This window comes from Callorhinchus milii, unplaced genomic scaffold (assembly GCF_018977255.1).
Source record: "Callorhinchus milii isolate IMCB2004 unplaced genomic scaffold, IMCB_Cmil_1.0 Scaffold24, whole genome shotgun sequence".
In the NCBI taxonomy this organism is placed as follows: domain Eukaryota; kingdom Metazoa; phylum Chordata; class Chondrichthyes; order Chimaeriformes; family Callorhinchidae; genus Callorhinchus; species Callorhinchus milii.
This window is the reverse complement of record NW_024704765.1, coordinates 656,186-672,158: the sequence shown is the minus strand read 5'-3', so window position 1 is coordinate 672,158 and position 15,973 is coordinate 656,186. Positions and strand designations below refer to the sequence as shown.

Here is a 15,973-nt window from a genome sequence, read left to right as displayed (position 1 = left end):
CCATTTATACCCCCTATAAATGCAAGTTGTTGTCATTCTGTTAAGGGGGATCTTGCCTTGTGAAAAATGGTTGCCACGTTTACTTACAGAAAACAGACACTATAACTTTCAGTAATTACTGTGAAGCACTATGAGGTACTTCTGTAGTATAAGTTGCTATAAACTTTCCAAGTATTTTTTCATCAACTAATGTAGAGGGGCCTTAAGACAACTCTCCTTTGTTTACAAATAGTAAACCTGTGGAACAGGCTCCCTAGGGAGCCGGTTGAAGCAGGAAATGTCAATTCCTTCAAATGCAGATTAGATAGTTTTCTTTTAGGAAATAACAGTATGGGATATAGACAAAGGTAGTTCAGGACATATATGCAGCCAGGAAGGTGGAAGGCGAACCAGATGGACCTTGGTCTTTTTTTCATCTAGCGTTTCTTATGTTCTTATTCTAGGTGCGAGATCGGGCTCAGAGAGCCTCCCGAATTCTCCTGGACATCGAGGCTGGAGCTCCCGTTCTCCTGATCCCGGAGAGCTCAAAGTCCAATCAGCTGATCGTGGCAAACCTCGGGAAACTGAAAGTGAAGAACCAGTTCTTGTTTGTCAGATCACCGGGTACATTCTCCTTGCGAGACAAGGTACAATACAATCACCATGGTTCATAGCTCTTTCTCTCTCCTGGTGAGATTTCCTTGTTTGTTTAAAATTTTCTTTTATTATCATCTTCTGTAATTCATTTCTCATTACCTGCTTTTGCTCGTTCTTACATTGACATTTTGGATGTGCCAGTCCGCAAACCATGTAGGAATTTTTACAATCAGGCTCCTTATCTGTGGACAAGAAGAAGTGAGATGTACAATGTTAGATAGATGGTGGTATTGAGTACTTTTGGGATCAGAAAGTTTAAAATAGCGATTTGCGCTTAGAATGAGTGTCTTGAATCACTTCAACAAGACAATGAGATCAGAGAAGATATTTGGAAATTACATAGAATATATAGCACAGAAACAGGCCATTCGGCCCAACTGGTCTATGCCAGCACTTATATTCCACATGAGCCTCCTCCTGCCCTTCCTTAACTAAGCCTATCAGCATAACCTTCTATTTCTTTCTGCCTCATGGAAATACATGGACAAAGAGCAACGTTTTGAAAGCAGGGAGAGAAGATGCAGGTCAAAGGGTTTTGGAGTGAGATTGGGTTCAAGGGAGTGAAGGAGGAGCAGTAGCTCCGAGTTAGAAGAATGGAGAGCCTGGGCAAAAAGGTCTGATCATCATTTTCTATGTACCTTACAGATCTGAGAGTTTAAATAGGTAAATGTGTAAAGTTTACACACTCAGTCCAGGGCCGGGGTTGTGGATGACTGGCACATACACAGTCATTTCAGCTTCTTATTCCCACTGAATGCCTACATCACATTTTATCAGTTTGTTTGGTCAAACGAGTATGTTTGATATTTGATTTGATGCATATTTAAACGTTTTGTTTGTTTCATTAATTTGATTTTGTTTTTCTTGAGAATCTGATTTTACATGCCAATTCCTACACGGACCCTTCATTCCTGGAGGTACAGAACAGCAGACCAGATTTGTCTTTTGAAGGTTGTGCAGAGGGTTGATGTGGTGGTGTTAGCAATCCTGTGTGTATGTGTGAGATGTGCTTCTCCTGTGCTTTTTTTTCCCCCTCAAGTGTTTCACCTATTGGAGCTTTAACATTGGATTTAAAATAATAATAATCCTTGCATTTGATATAGCGGCTTAAAACGTCTTCGAGACGTCTCAAAGCGCTTCACAGAATATATTGTAAAGTGAATTGACTGTATATTTTGTGGGCGAAACGCAGCAGCCAATTGCGCACAGCAGCGTCCCACAAACAGTCGTGGATTGTGAGACCCCTAATAAACCTCCAAATACTGTGTTGTACTCCAAATATACCCAAATATTAAAAAAAGTTAGATTGATTTAATACCATTATTGAACATATTTAGGATTTAAATTAATTTCTAGTCACTTGTGGAAAATTGGTCAGATCTGTGTTAGAAAGTCATAGGGTTCAATTTGTTTTTTCAAAAATGAATCCAAAGATATTTTAATCTTTGACTATGTTCATTTGGGGTCCAGTAAGAATTCTTCTCCCTGATAGGAGAAGAGAAGGTGAGTGGGGCCTAGCTAAGGCTGAACTGGCATTCAGGTAGGCAACAGCAATCCAACTCAGAGATGTGGACCTATACTCAACCCTGCAAAGTAAAGCCCTAATGGATAGAACTACCCCTGAAGGACAAGTAATGTGCTGTCCTTGTCCCCAATGTTTAAACTGTGGTCTTGAGATACAATCATATGTGATGGAGAGTGTGTGTTCTCAAGTCTGGTAGTGATTTTCTGGTGTGCGCATTGAAATTTTTCAACAATCATTAAGCATGTATTATAATGCATTTAGACCTTGTGAAAGTTTGTTTCTGCATGTGGAACATATCCTCTCCTACCTGCACTGACAGTCTTACCCATGCTGCATGTTTCTATCTTCTTTCCCCGCATGAAAATCACTCTACGCTGTCTGTGAATCTATGAGCTTGTTGTGCATGGCCTTTGGGTAGACCTTTTTACTGGAGTGCCATAAAGACTACCTTACAATATGCATTGCATATTGGATCACTGTGATCACGCACAAAGCTTGTTGCACTCGAGAGAAAAATTTACATAAGCCACTTATACCTGTGGTGTATGAGCAGGTTGTGTCCTGCTTTCAAGGAGCAAATGTCAGGTTTTGATATATGTTACATGTTCTAAGTATATAGAGAGCCAGTGAGGGAAAGGCACTTATCCACAGGGAAGTATAAAATGGATTACGAGTTTTCCTCTTGAGTGGTAAACTTTATACCTGAATATTCCTCATGGCATATTACAGTAATGACATGGAAAGTGTGATGTATGCAAACTAGCCTCTTATTTGATAGTTTTAATTTTTCAACTTTAGTTTGGGACAAGCTAACTCTGGGGTGTTCCTACTCTATATTCAAACATGAATCAAGCACATTTGTCCTGTTGTTGATGTTCAGTACTGAAGCCCTGTATAAACCCTCGTTTATCGAGTTGAGAGTAAAGTTAGCACAGTCCGAGAGCCTGAGGTGTTTATAAAGTATAAATGTGAAATTCCACTGCTGATTTGACATAGTGTTGCATATAATTCAATTTGTTTTGCTGAAAAAAAGACACTTTAATTTTAAATTGTAATCACATACTTCCTCCTCTTCCCCATCCTCACTTTGAAAGTCTTTCCCCTACCTTTCGATATCTTCCTGCTGTCCCTGTTTTGCTGTTAAGCCTGACAAATGTTTTGTAGCCAGGTGCAAGTTAACAGGTCTGTTTTTGGAAGTGTTCTGCCATTTCTCCTACATTCTTCTGATACACTTGACATTTGTAGTTGAAAAGATAAGAGCAATATTGTGCTAAGCCTCTTCCCAATGCCATTGCTAAGATACTCACCAGAAACCATGTGAAATTGACCAACATAAGAATTAGGAGCAGGAGTAGGCCATTCGGCCCCTCAAGCCTGTACCCCGTCATTTGATAAGATCATGGCTGATCTTCAGACCTAACTCTAATTACCTGCCGTATCCCCATATCCCCCAATCCCTCTATTTTTTAAAATTCTATCAGTCTCAGCCTTGAAGATCTTCAAGGATTGACATCTACGGCCTTCTGGGGGAGTGAATTCCATAAATTCACTGCCCTCTGAGTGAAGAAATGTTTCCTCAACTCTGTTCTAAAAGGCTGACCCTTAATTTTCAGACTGTGACCCCTGGTTATAGATTCTCCCACCGGGGAAACAGACCCTCAGTGTCTACTTTATCAGCCCTTTAAGAATCTTATATGTTTCAATTCAATTCTTCTGTACTCTAGAGAATACAGCCCCAGTTTATTCAGCCTATCCTCGTAAGTCAGTCCCCTCATCCCAGGAACTAACCGAGTGAATCTACGCTGCACCCCCTCGAGGGCAAGTATGTCCTTTTTTAAATAAGGAAACCAAACTGCACACAATACTCTCGGTGCGGTCTCACCAAGGCCCTATACAGTAGCAGCAAGACTTCCCTACTCTTGTACTCTAAACCTTTTGCAATGAACGCTAACGTGCCGTTCGCCTTCTTAGTTGCTGCTGCACTGCAAACTAACTTTTTGAGACTGGTGTACAAGGACACCTAATTCCCTCTGAACACTAACATTATCTAATCTCTCCCCCTCTAGAAAATAATCTGTTTTTCTATTTTTCTACCTCGGTGAATAACTTCACACTTCCCCACATTAAATTCCATCTGCCACCTACTCGCCCACCCCCCAAGCCTATCTATATCCCGTTGCAATCTTTTTGCATCATCCTCAGAGCTTACTCTCCCACCGAGTTTAGTGTCGTCCGAGAATCTAGATACGTTACATTCAATGTCCTCGTCTGGATCATTGATGTAATTTGTAAATAGCTGAGGCCCAAGCACTGATCCTTGTGGCACTCCACTAGTCACCTCCTGCCAATTCGAGAATGACCCGTTTATCCCTACTCTCTGTTTTCTACCCGTTAGCCTCTCTTCAATCCATGCTAATATGTTCCCATTAAACCCGTGGGCCTTAACCTTGTGCAATAGTCTTTTGTGTGGAACTTTGTCAAATGCCTTTTTAAAATCTAAATATACTACATCTACTGGTTCCCCCCTATCTAACCTCGAGATACATCTACAAAAAACTCTAAAATATTAGTTAAGCATGACTTCCCTGTTGTAAAGCCATGTTGACTCTGCCTAATCTTGTTATGGTATTCCAGGAATCCCATAATGACATCTTTAATTAAGGACTCAAGAATTTTACCTACCACTGATGTCAATCTAATTGGTCTATAGTTCCCCATCTTTTCTCTCCCACCCTTCTTAAATAGTGGTGTTACGTTTGCAATCTTCCAATCAATGGGAACCGTTCCAGAATCCAGAGAATTTTGGAAGATCAAAGACAAGCCATCCATTATCTCAGTAGCCACCTCTTTCAAAACCCTAGGATGTAGGCCATCAGGTCCAGGAGATTTATCAGTTTTCTTTACTAATATTAATTCCCCCAAGTTGCTCACTAACATTTTCTTCTTGGTTCCCCTCTATTCTTGGTAGGTTTTTAGTGTCTTCTAAGGTGAAGACAGTAGCAAAGTACTTGTTTAATGACTCTGCCATGTCTTTGTCCCCTACTATAATTTCCCCCGTCTCTGCCTGTAGCGGACCCACATTTACCTTTGACAGCCTCTTCCTCTTTAACCAAATTGAAACCATTTCCTCTCACTGTTGATAAATGGATAGATTCCTGGCTCACCTGAGATAAAAGCTTACAAGATCAATTAGTGCCACAGGAACTGTTCTTTTAGATCGCAGCAAATTCTTTTAAATCCAGTTTCTTTGCCTTTTCTCCCCTCAGCATATTGTGCTTTCAGTTTAACAAACTTTGGATTTGAAGTGAAAATCAACAACAAATTACGTTTGTATAGTGCCTTTCTCGTCGGGAGGACGTCCCCAGGCGCTGCACAATTCAGCCATTAATCATGCTTTGGAGTTGCTTGCCTTGGTAATTGTTTCTGGTTTACACAAAACTAAAGGCATGTGAGATTACAGACATTTTATACATCACTTTCTAATGCCTCCTGACTTTGTTTGCGATAGGATCATGAGAGTTCCTCCAAGCCTCCTGAGATGCCAGTACAAAACATGAGGAAGATGACCACTGCAAGTCAGCCTGACCTGACTCCCAGCCACCAGGACAGGATGTCTAGCACCCCCACCTCCTCCAACAAAGCAGGTCAGCACAGGCTGAAAAGTGACTCTGAACTCAGGACGCTGGGTAGGTCACAGCAGGGGAAGCCTGAGCAGCCGCCCATTGTAGATCCAGAGGAATCCGAAGGTAAAAAAATGAAGTGTTTGAAGAATTCTATTCTCAGAGATTCTATTTAAGTTCAGAAACCCTTGAGAAAGTTAAAGTTTTCTTGATACTCTGGCTGGAGTGTGAATCTGTTTAGTATACTATGGAGTGATTCAGAACATCCCAAACAGTAACTTGCCAATAATTGAAATGCATCACTCTGACTGGCCTGAACTCCAACATAGAAATAGATCCTGTCAGAGTGGATTTCCCATGAGTGGACGTGAAAACTTCCCAGTGGCTGGCAAAGCGCATGATTTGGCCCGAGTTTGTGGTAATGTGACCAGCATTATCAGGTATCCTTTTCTTGCTGTTGCAATAAAATTCTAGCAGTGTCGCAGAGACCTTATTGCCAGTCCTCCCGTTCAGGTTCAGAGGAACATGTCTGCCTGCTGGACTGCATCGTGGTTGATCTGCAGGACATGGACATCTTCACTGCAGAGAGACGCTCCAGAGAGAAGGCTGCAGGTGCTGAGTGCAGCATCTCAGATATCTTCTTCCCATCCTATCTTGTGCGCCAACTGGATGGAAACGTGCTGAAAGAGCGATGCTGGCTGAAGCTACAGGTGGAGCGAAACTTGGACAAGTGAGTGTTGAATTTTACATAGAAACAGAAGCCCGTCAAGCCTATTCTTCAAATTTATTAGATCAACCCTAATCTCTTAATCATTTTACTATTATCTTTTCATCCCTTTGTCCCACTTTTCCCTTATAACTTTTAATCCCCTGATTTCCCCAGTGTCTTTGAGATGACATCCCCTTTTCTTGAATCCCTCTACTGGAGGGAAGAGTTGCCAGTCTAGCTTGTCATTTTCATTCGTTGTTATAAATCTCAGTCATATCACCCCTTTAACCCCTTTAGATCTGAGCACTGAACATCTCACCATAGCTAATCCCCTTATCCAAGGTATCAAAGTTGCCCACACACCAAGATTCTACTTGACCTACAGTCACACATGGATGAGCAATTTCCATCTTTTCATCTTATTTTACCTTATGGGATATAGTACATAGGTAGTTTGGGACATATGTGCATGCGACCTCCAGGAAGGAGGAAGGCCAACTAGATGGAACTTGGTCTTTTTTCGTCTAGCATTTCTTATGTTCTTATGTTATGTTCTTTCCAATTTTCCTATTACCTTGTTGTTCTACTGTATTTCAAGTTCAATGAGTGCATGTATAACCACGTGTTGTTTCAGGGAGATTAGTCACGCTGTCCCTGACGTGTCTATCCATGGTAGCCTGTCGTCTGTGCACTGTTCGCTCGATCTCAGTAAATACAAATTGATCCGCGGATTAATTCAAAACAACTTGGGGGAGCCAATTGAGGAGTTCATGCGACCATTTGACCTGCAGGATCCCAGCATCCATGTAAGTATAAAAGAGGGGAGCGCTTGGGAGCCTGGGACCCATTTTGTTTTTTTTGGCGAAGCAGGGCACAGCTGTAGATATTTGTGGAAACTCATCACCATGCTTAAGAGTATCCAAACCAGATTCTGAGTCCCACATGTGTATACCATCTGTGTGTGGAATTGAATGCGCATACTGTCCCTGGAGGGATGCATTCCTACTTACCTAATTCTGGAAAGTATTACTCACAGGCTGGTAAGAGCCACGGTTTGGGTTTGATTCCCGGCAAGGCGAAACGTTGGGCAAGTTTTCTTACTCCACACGCCTCTGTTACCTAGCAGTAAGTAGGGACCTGGTTGTTATTCGATTGACGAATCGCTTTTCCGGGAGTAATAATTCCTTTTTAAAAAACAAAACAAATTGATTACTCAATCCCAAAAAGTTTGTGGGACACTGCTGTGTGCATTTGGCTGCCAGGTTTTCCCACAAAATATATACAGTCTATATCAAATGCAAGAATTATTATTAAGGAGGGCAGTGCTGAGATGCATTGTTACCGCAGAGTGCTCTTCAGTGGTCTTGTTTCCCATTGCTAACTGCTCCTCTCTTTTGCCACGTTCTTACTGTGAAGTCTGAATTCTGATGCTTCTGCAACAAATATGATTTTAGAATTTCTTCCATCTTGAGTCGTGTCAAAGCTCCATTTCATTGAGACTGCTTGACCCACTATCCCCGGTTCCTTCAGTTTAATTAGAGACTGCCACAGATGCCGAATGTGTAAGAATCCTGGGCCAGAATTTCTGTTTGTTTGTGCCTCTAAGCCAAGATACTCTATGCACTTTGAAATGTGGTTTCCACAGGCCTGAAATTCTACATGCGTTGCATTCATACTGTCCTCAAAGGTTTAAACAGTTGGGGAGAAATTCTGAAATTGGATCTTGAAAAGATCTGTTTTTGTCTTGTTTGTTCAAATACCTCTACTTTTCTGATTTATCATTTTGTGATGTTTTAGACGGTTCTCACTGGGGAGGTGTACACATCCATGTCCTTTCTCATTGACATGATGAATGTTAGCTTGGAACTCTTGGAGTCGAAAAGCAAGAGTGGAAATGGTAGTTCACTGGCAAGGTTTGTCTTCCTGAATAAGTTCTGAGTTACTCTCTGTCACTGCTTCCATATTGTTCTATAGCTAGAATGACGACAAGAACAACCTCCTTTTGTATAGCGCCTTTCACGACAAGGCGCTATACGAATATAATTTGTTGTTGTTGTCCCAAGGTGCTGGACAGTCAGGGAACCGCACACTAGCTGCTGGTGGGTTAGGAGGTCACAGAGGTAGGGAGGAGCAGGGCCATGGAGCTTTAAAGTTGAGCACCAGGTTCTTAAACTATCCTCTGATTGATGGGGAGCCAGTGGAACTGGACGAGGATCGCAGAGCCTGGTGCTGGAGTGGACACAGGTTCAGAGTGCATACTGGCTCCCAACCAGCTGCCACTCTGAAAGACACAAAAGACATAAGAGCTATCCAAGGTGAAATAGCCATCTAGGTTCCCTGCCTTTCTTCCTGTCAACCTCTCGCCTATCAATGACTGACACTATTTGGAGTTTCATATATAAACCTGTGTCTCAGTGTTCAGGATCTGAGAACAGTCACTGAAGAGAACGAATAAACATACCACTGCTTTCCCTGCGCCTGATAACTAACTAGCAACTCAGAGCTGATAATCTCAAACAGTGTTGTTCTTCCCCGCCCCTCCCCTCCAGGACACTGGAATGTCAACAACAACGACGTCCCAAGGCCCTGTCAGCCTATCTTTTGAGCCCCAGCTCCCAATAGTGGCCTTTATTCGCAGCCTACTGACAACAACAACAACAACAACTTGGATTTATGTAGCGCCCTCTATGCCGGACGGCGTCTCAGAGCGCTTACTGACTGGTGCGATAGAGCAGTTTTGATGTGTTATTTTTAAAGGTTTGCTGATCACTGTCCACTAGTTTCCCTATTAACTAAAGGCTTTATTCTCCAGGTTTGATTTTAAAAAATCCAAGCTCCTCTATGAGAGTTTTTCAAATGCAACAAAGTCTGTAAATCTGGTGTCGCACTCGATGATGGCACATGACACACGGAGTCCAGGACAAATGATGAATCCTGACCTCAAGCCAAATGTATTTCAGTGCATTTTGGATGCGTCAAAGAGTAGCTGCAACCGAGGTTCACTGCAAATGGAGCTCCATTACAGGTATACAGTCACAGAATGATAAGAATAATAATCCTTGCATTTGATATAGCGCCTTATCATGTTGTTGAGACGACTCAAAGCGCTTCACAGAATATACTGTATACTGTGACTGTATACTTTGTGAGCGAAACGCTGCAGCCAATTACGCACAGCAACGTTCCACAAACAGTCAGGGATTGAGCGACCAATTTTTTTTTCACGAAAATTATTACCCCCGGGCTTGTGCCCATTTCTGTTTCTTCTTTTTAAAATAAATTCTGTTTTAAATGTAACTGGTTTGTGTCAGAAAATTACACATTGCCAGCACCCTCTGTGTAAAATCATTGTTTTCTCTAACCTAAAAGACTATATGTCACTCCTCATCATTTCCCTTTAATTCTATTTCTGATTTATCATTAAATTCTGCCCTTTCATCACTGAGTCACCGACCCCCTGTGGAAATAATCTGTGACTATCTACCCTCTCAGAACATTCATAATCTCGAAGACCACAAAATATACAGTCACTACACAGTACAGTATATCCTGTGAAGTGCTTGAGAAGTTTCAAAGAAGTGATAAGGCGCTGTATCAAATGCAGGGATTATTATTTATTATTATTCCCTACTCTACCCTGGTCTTGTAAAAAGAGTTCCAACTTCTCAAGTCTGCCTTCATAACTGAAACACCTCATACTGCTGGCATCCTAGGGATTTTACTCTGCACCTTTTGCATTGCATGTGTATATATATTCAAGACTATATGTCACTCCTCATCATTTTAAAGACCTTAATTTTTTAACAATATGAATCTTAATATCTAAAAATATAAGACTGGGCTGAATATTGTAGGATTGGTGAACGTACATTCAGTTCCCCGTGTGGTGAGGACTGTGGTAATAGAGCAAGGGGTGTTTAGAACAACAACTTCCCTTATATAGCGCCCTCTATGCAGGGTAGCATCTCAGACCGCCTGAAGAGGAGCCTGAGTCCCTCTAAATCTGCTGCTTCTTTTTGTTGAATTCAAATGCTTTGTTAATTAGAAATCAGAGTTGTGACGGATGGACACTTTGAAACACCTGTGAACTTGGTGCCATTGGAAACCTTTCACCTTCATTTCCTAAGATCAACCAGAGATGCTTCCTGTTTCACCGTGGTCCTCAACAACCTGCGAGTTTTTGTTATATTTGACTGGCTGATGCTGGTGCGGGACTTCCTGCAAACGTCTAGCACTGGGAAGAAGCCAGACACATCCTCGCCGGCCCGGGAACACAGGAACAACTGCAGCGAAATCTTGATTCCTCAAACTGTGAAGAGTGGAATCATTACCAAGAGGTCCTCTGTGCCAGCGCCCAGTGACAAGTACCTGGAAGTCAAAATCAATGTGACTGGTGAGCGATAACCTTCAATCCAGGGGAGGGATGGGGGGAGAGGGTGGGGGGAGGGAGGAAGTATCCAGGATCTCAGGTGAGGTGAGGGCTTAGGGGCCCAATGGAATTTTCTTTTTTAAATTTATTTGCCTGTTCAGCTTTCTGCTCATTTTCCTCCCTCCCATATCACGTCTAATGAGCTTGTGGAATCCACCCCCCAGGTACTGAGTTTGTTGTGGTTGAAGATGTCTCTTGCCTTGACACAAATGCCGTGATCCTCAAGGCAACCACGGTGCTCACCTACAAACCGCGGCTGGTGGATCGTCCATTCTCCGGCAGCTTGGGGGGGATTGAGGTAAGCATCCTTATCGCTTGACATGGGGGAAATGAAGTGCAGGTCAGTGATGCAGGTCAGCATCAGGGAGAAACTAGATAGTGTTAGTGTTCAGAGGGACTTGGGTGTCCTTGTACGCTAGTCACAAAAAGTTAGTTTGCAGGTACAGCAAGCAATTAGGAAGGCTAACGGTATGTTGGCATTTGTTACAAAAGGGTTAGAATATAAGAGTAGGGAAGTCTTGTTGCAACTGTATAGGGCCCTGGTGAGACAGCACCTAGAGTATTGTGTGCAATTTTTGTCTCCTTTAAGAAAGATTGTACTCGCCTTGAAGGGGGTACAACGTAGATTCACTAGGTTGGTACCAGGGATGAGGGGGATGAGTTATGAGTATAGGTTGAGCAATTTAGGCCTGTATTCTCTAGAATATAGAAGATTGAGAGGTGATCTTATAGAAACCTATAAGATTATTAAGGGGCACGACAGAATAGATAGTGGGAGACTTTTGCCCCTGGTTGGAGAAACTATAACCAGAGGTCACAGTCTTAAAATAAGGGGTAAGCCCTTTCGTACTGAGTTGAGGAAAAACTTCTTTACTCAGAGGGTAGTGAATTTATGGAATTCTCTACCCCAAAGGGCTGTAGATGCTCAGTCCTTGTACATATTCAAGACTGAGATTGATAGATTTCTTGTGGATAAAGGGTTTAATGGATATGAGGATAAGGCGGGCGGGTGGAGTTAGAATAGATCAGCCATGATCTTATTGAATGGCAGGACAGGCTAGAGGGGCCGAATGGCCTATTCATGCTCCTAATTCTTATGTTCTATGTTCTTATGGGCTGTGTGATCCTTCCCTATGTTGGGATTTGGAATGCATCGTAGCTGAGGTGAGAAGGCGCTGACAGGAGTCCAGCAAGAGAGTCTCTGTCTTGTCCACAGTCAACTGAAGAAAGTTAGAGCTCAAACAGGCAATCTATCAAGGACAGCAGTCGTCCTGGAATTAAAGGTGGAGGAAGAGAGATAGAGAGTTCGGGGTCATCCACATTCATGTGGAATTTAATCCCATGTCTGTGGATGCTTTCGCTTAGCTGTAGCATGTAGATGTTAAAGAGGAGAGTACCAAGGGCAGAGTCCAGAGGAACGCCGCATGCGATGGTGCAGAGGGTGGGAAGGAGAAGCTGTTGGCAGATATGAAGTGGAGACGTTGGGATGGAGTGAAACCAGATAGGACAGTCTGTGAAGGTGGAGCTGAGAGGAGAGGAGGTGGCGAATGGTTGACAGTGTCGAAGACGGCAGAGGGGTCAAGAAGAATGAAGAGGCCGAGAGAGCCCTGTCACAGATAGTGGGATTGCCTTTCAAAGACGAGACTTGGAGGAGTGGACGGTAGAGGCAGGAGATCAGACTGAAGGAGATAGCAATGGTGTAACTGAGACTAAAATAGGTTCAAGTACTCATTCAGCCTTGTGATGCCTCAGAGGCTGTGTGCTGCTGTATTTAATAAACAAGCGCGGGTTTAGGCTAGTTTTAATTACCTTTACATAATGGCACATAACTGTATTTATCTCTCTTTTTACTGTTATGTAACAGCTGTTTTAATGTAAATCACGAAACAGGTGTTCTCATGCCGACTTGGAAATGAACAGGAGACTGCCTTGTCCATCATCGACCCTGTGAACGTGCAGATCGAGCTGATGGGGAACCCCACCCGCCAGGAGAGCTCCGGCCTGCTGGACGCATTCAGCAGCGATGATTTCCCACCAGTACTCGAGGTGACCTTGCTCAAAACATATTCCAGGAAGCAGTGGTTGTAGTTCAGCGATCAGATCGATTCAACCACAGCTTCAACTTGGGCTGAGAGAGTCCAGCTGGAGTGTTCTGAATCAGTTCACTCATGTAACGAGTTTGAATGCTTTCAGTAACTGTGTTCATCTTACAACAGACCTGCTGTCAGCAGTCACCCATTAATTTCTCTCTAGTTTTATGCGGTTTTGTTCACTTCAGTGCTGAGCAGTCTGGTTTTGAGAGCTTAAGTTCTCTGTTTTTAAAAAAAATGCGCCTTGTCCCTTTTTGTATCTCTTCAGATTCAGTTCTCGACCCTTGACATCAGGCTGTCATACAATGATGTGCAGCTGTTCCTGGCCATTCTGAAGTCCATCCCTAAGCAAACCACTGTAACGCCCATGGCCTCTGATCCCGAGCTTGTGAATGGTGCCTCTTGCTCAGTCCGTTCAAGTGGCAATTTGGCAACAGGATCAGGGAAAAGAGAGACCAAACGCCAAATAGACCCACTTCTTGGTAAGCAGTCAACAGAGAGACGATGCACATCTAGTCAGGTTCCCAAAGCTTTCCACCACTGACAGTTTTTCCTCGCCTCCTGCCTGAGTCTGTTGTAGACTAACTGATTGCCATTATTCATCCACATCTCCATTATTATGTGACTGCCAGGAAAGGATGGTGGAAGGCAAACTAGATGTACTAGATGGTCTTTTTTTTCGTCTAGCAATTCTTAAGTTCCTATGAGGCATTAGCTTGGCTCAAGAATCTCACCTCTGGGATACAACATTGTGTGTTGAAGTCTCCACATTGGTACATGAAGTCACTGACCAAGCTGACGATAATAACAGCAACTTGCATTTTATAACACCTTTCACGCAGATAGCATTGTCATAGGTGTCGTCCTTTGGAGGGGCCATTAAACCGATGGCCCGTCTGCCTGTTCTTCAGGTGCATCTTAAACTTTCCATGTCACAGGTTGGAAAGAGAAAGCAATTTTTCCCAGTGCTCTGCCCAACAAGCTACAGGAAAAAATCGCTGTGCACCTCATATCTGTTTTGGCAATCAGATGAACCCTACGTGAGGAGACTTAGTGTAAAGCATTTAGAGATGTGTCCGTGTGCCCAGGTGCCCGTTTTTCTCTCGTTCTATCACCGGTTTCATTTCTTTTTACAGAATTGCAGCTGGATCGCCTGCAGGACCTGGGCTTCAGTCTGGAAGATTGCCGCAAAGCGCTGCTGACGTGCAAAGGTACAGAATACACAGGAAAGACCTCGTATTGATCCCTGGAGCTCATTACTTTGCGCTTTAGGGACACTGACCTGCTTGAAGGGCACTATGTAAGTTGTTGTTGTTTCATGTAGCACCTTAATTCTTATGAAGTCAGACAAGATGGAAATGAAACACAAAATGCTGCAGATGGAAACGAGCCTCCTTAGCCAGCACTGACGGCTTCCAACACATGAGCCACTTGGCTTTTCACCAAGCTAGTGGCTAGAACTTTCCTGATGCTTTTATCATGGAAAACACAGCCCGCATGGATGTCAGTACAAGGCAAGAGAGAGGGGGAGGGGAGGAGCGGGAAGAGGATAATAAAATTAAAAAGTATAGCATCAAGTCTATTTTAAGCACTCTGAGACGTTACCCTGCATGAAGGACGCTATATAAATGCAAGTGGTGGTTGTTGTATTGAGGCCAGTGAGAAAATTGTTGGAGAAATTTCTTCCAAGTGATGAAAGAGTGGATAAGGACTTTGGTAGTTCAGCTTGAGATAGGAACATAATCGGGCGATGTTCCGGAGATGAAAGATGGCAGTCTTGATGACATTGACTGTTTGTGGGACACTGCTGTGCTCAATTGGCTGCCGACAAAATACACGGTCAATTCACTTTACAGTATATTCTGTGAAGTACTTTGAGATGTCTCAAAGATGTGATAAGGCGCTGTGTCAAATGCAAGGATTATTCTTCTCCTTTTTCTGCAGGTCAGCTGAACCACGCAGCTACATGGCTGTTTAAGAATGCCGAGCCAATGTCAGCTGCCTTGGCTAGTGCTGGGGAGAGCCGGGGAGCCAACTCAGGGATGCTGGTCTCGGGGGTCGAGGTGAAAGCCGAAAGTATCTGTATCTGCCTGATTGACGACTGCATGGACTGTGACGTTCCCCTTGCAGAGCTAACCTTTTCAAGTGGGTTCCATAGATGAAGCGCAGTTTAAAGCAGTGATTGATAAATCTCAGATGGTTCAATGCCTCATCCGAATGACAGCACCTCCCGCCATTGCAGCACATGTCGGCCTGGATTGCGAGCTCATGTACCGATGTGGGGCTTGAGCCCACAACCTTCTATCCCAGAGGTGCAAGTGCTAGCAACTGAGCCTGGCTGACATGTAATAAAGTTTGGTGATTGGTCTTATGATTTCTCTCTTCCAGGGCTGTATTTCCTGCAGAGAGTGGGGACAAACACAGGGGGCTCAGCCCATTTCACCCTCTCTGGAGATTACTACAACCGTGAGCTGTCAGGTAGGATGCTAAATGCTGTGTGTCCTTTATGGGCAAGGTCTTGTGTTGCTCGTCACCGAAATAATGTGAGTTTTTACATGACTTTTTATAGGAAGCATGAAAGACTGAGCATGTGTGTTATTTTACCTGCTGCTTTCATTCTTTCTTTATAAGTGAGTCACAAATTTGCATGGTTAATCTGATCAATACTGTGAGGCAGAAAACTTTCAGGGTCAGTTTCCGTTGGATATTTTTCATGCGTCTAAGTAACTGCACAGACCTGGAATTTGAGCCTGTGGCTTGTGGTATGTATAGTCCTGCAGCAGACAGTGTCTCACTCAGTCAGCCATCAGGGCAGGAAGGTGCTCCCTTTCATGACCCCTATGGTTAAGCAGGTTTGCTGGGGAATTAAACTCTTAAAAGAGTTGTATGTGTGGATTTAACAATGTACTTTGCAATTGATTTAATTGAGTGTTCTTTTTCATTCAGACTTCTCTGAGGAAAATC

General features: G+C 43.2%; 1 protein-coding gene across 1 annotated transcript in view; it reads left to right on the top strand.

Annotated features, from left to right (window-relative positions):
• vps13d (vacuolar protein sorting 13 homolog D) overlaps window positions 1-15,973 on the top strand; it is a 123,548-nt gene that overhangs the window by 37,024 nt on the left and 70,551 nt on the right. Inside the window, exons 24-36 of the mRNA XM_042343811.1 lie at window positions 444-626; window positions 5,670-5,907; window positions 6,295-6,511; window positions 7,125-7,296; window positions 8,288-8,403; window positions 9,303-9,515; window positions 10,618-10,883; window positions 11,084-11,217; window positions 12,810-12,965; window positions 13,278-13,491; window positions 14,146-14,220; window positions 14,954-15,154; window positions 15,398-15,487. Coding sequence (XP_042199745.1) covers window positions 444-626; window positions 5,670-5,907; window positions 6,295-6,511; window positions 7,125-7,296; window positions 8,288-8,403; window positions 9,303-9,515; window positions 10,618-10,883; window positions 11,084-11,217; window positions 12,810-12,965; window positions 13,278-13,491; window positions 14,146-14,220; window positions 14,954-15,154; window positions 15,398-15,487 — 2,275 coding nt within the window. The remainder of the gene's footprint in view (window positions 1-443; window positions 627-5,669; window positions 5,908-6,294; window positions 6,512-7,124; window positions 7,297-8,287; window positions 8,404-9,302; window positions 9,516-10,617; window positions 10,884-11,083; window positions 11,218-12,809; window positions 12,966-13,277; window positions 13,492-14,145; window positions 14,221-14,953; window positions 15,155-15,397; window positions 15,488-15,973) is intronic.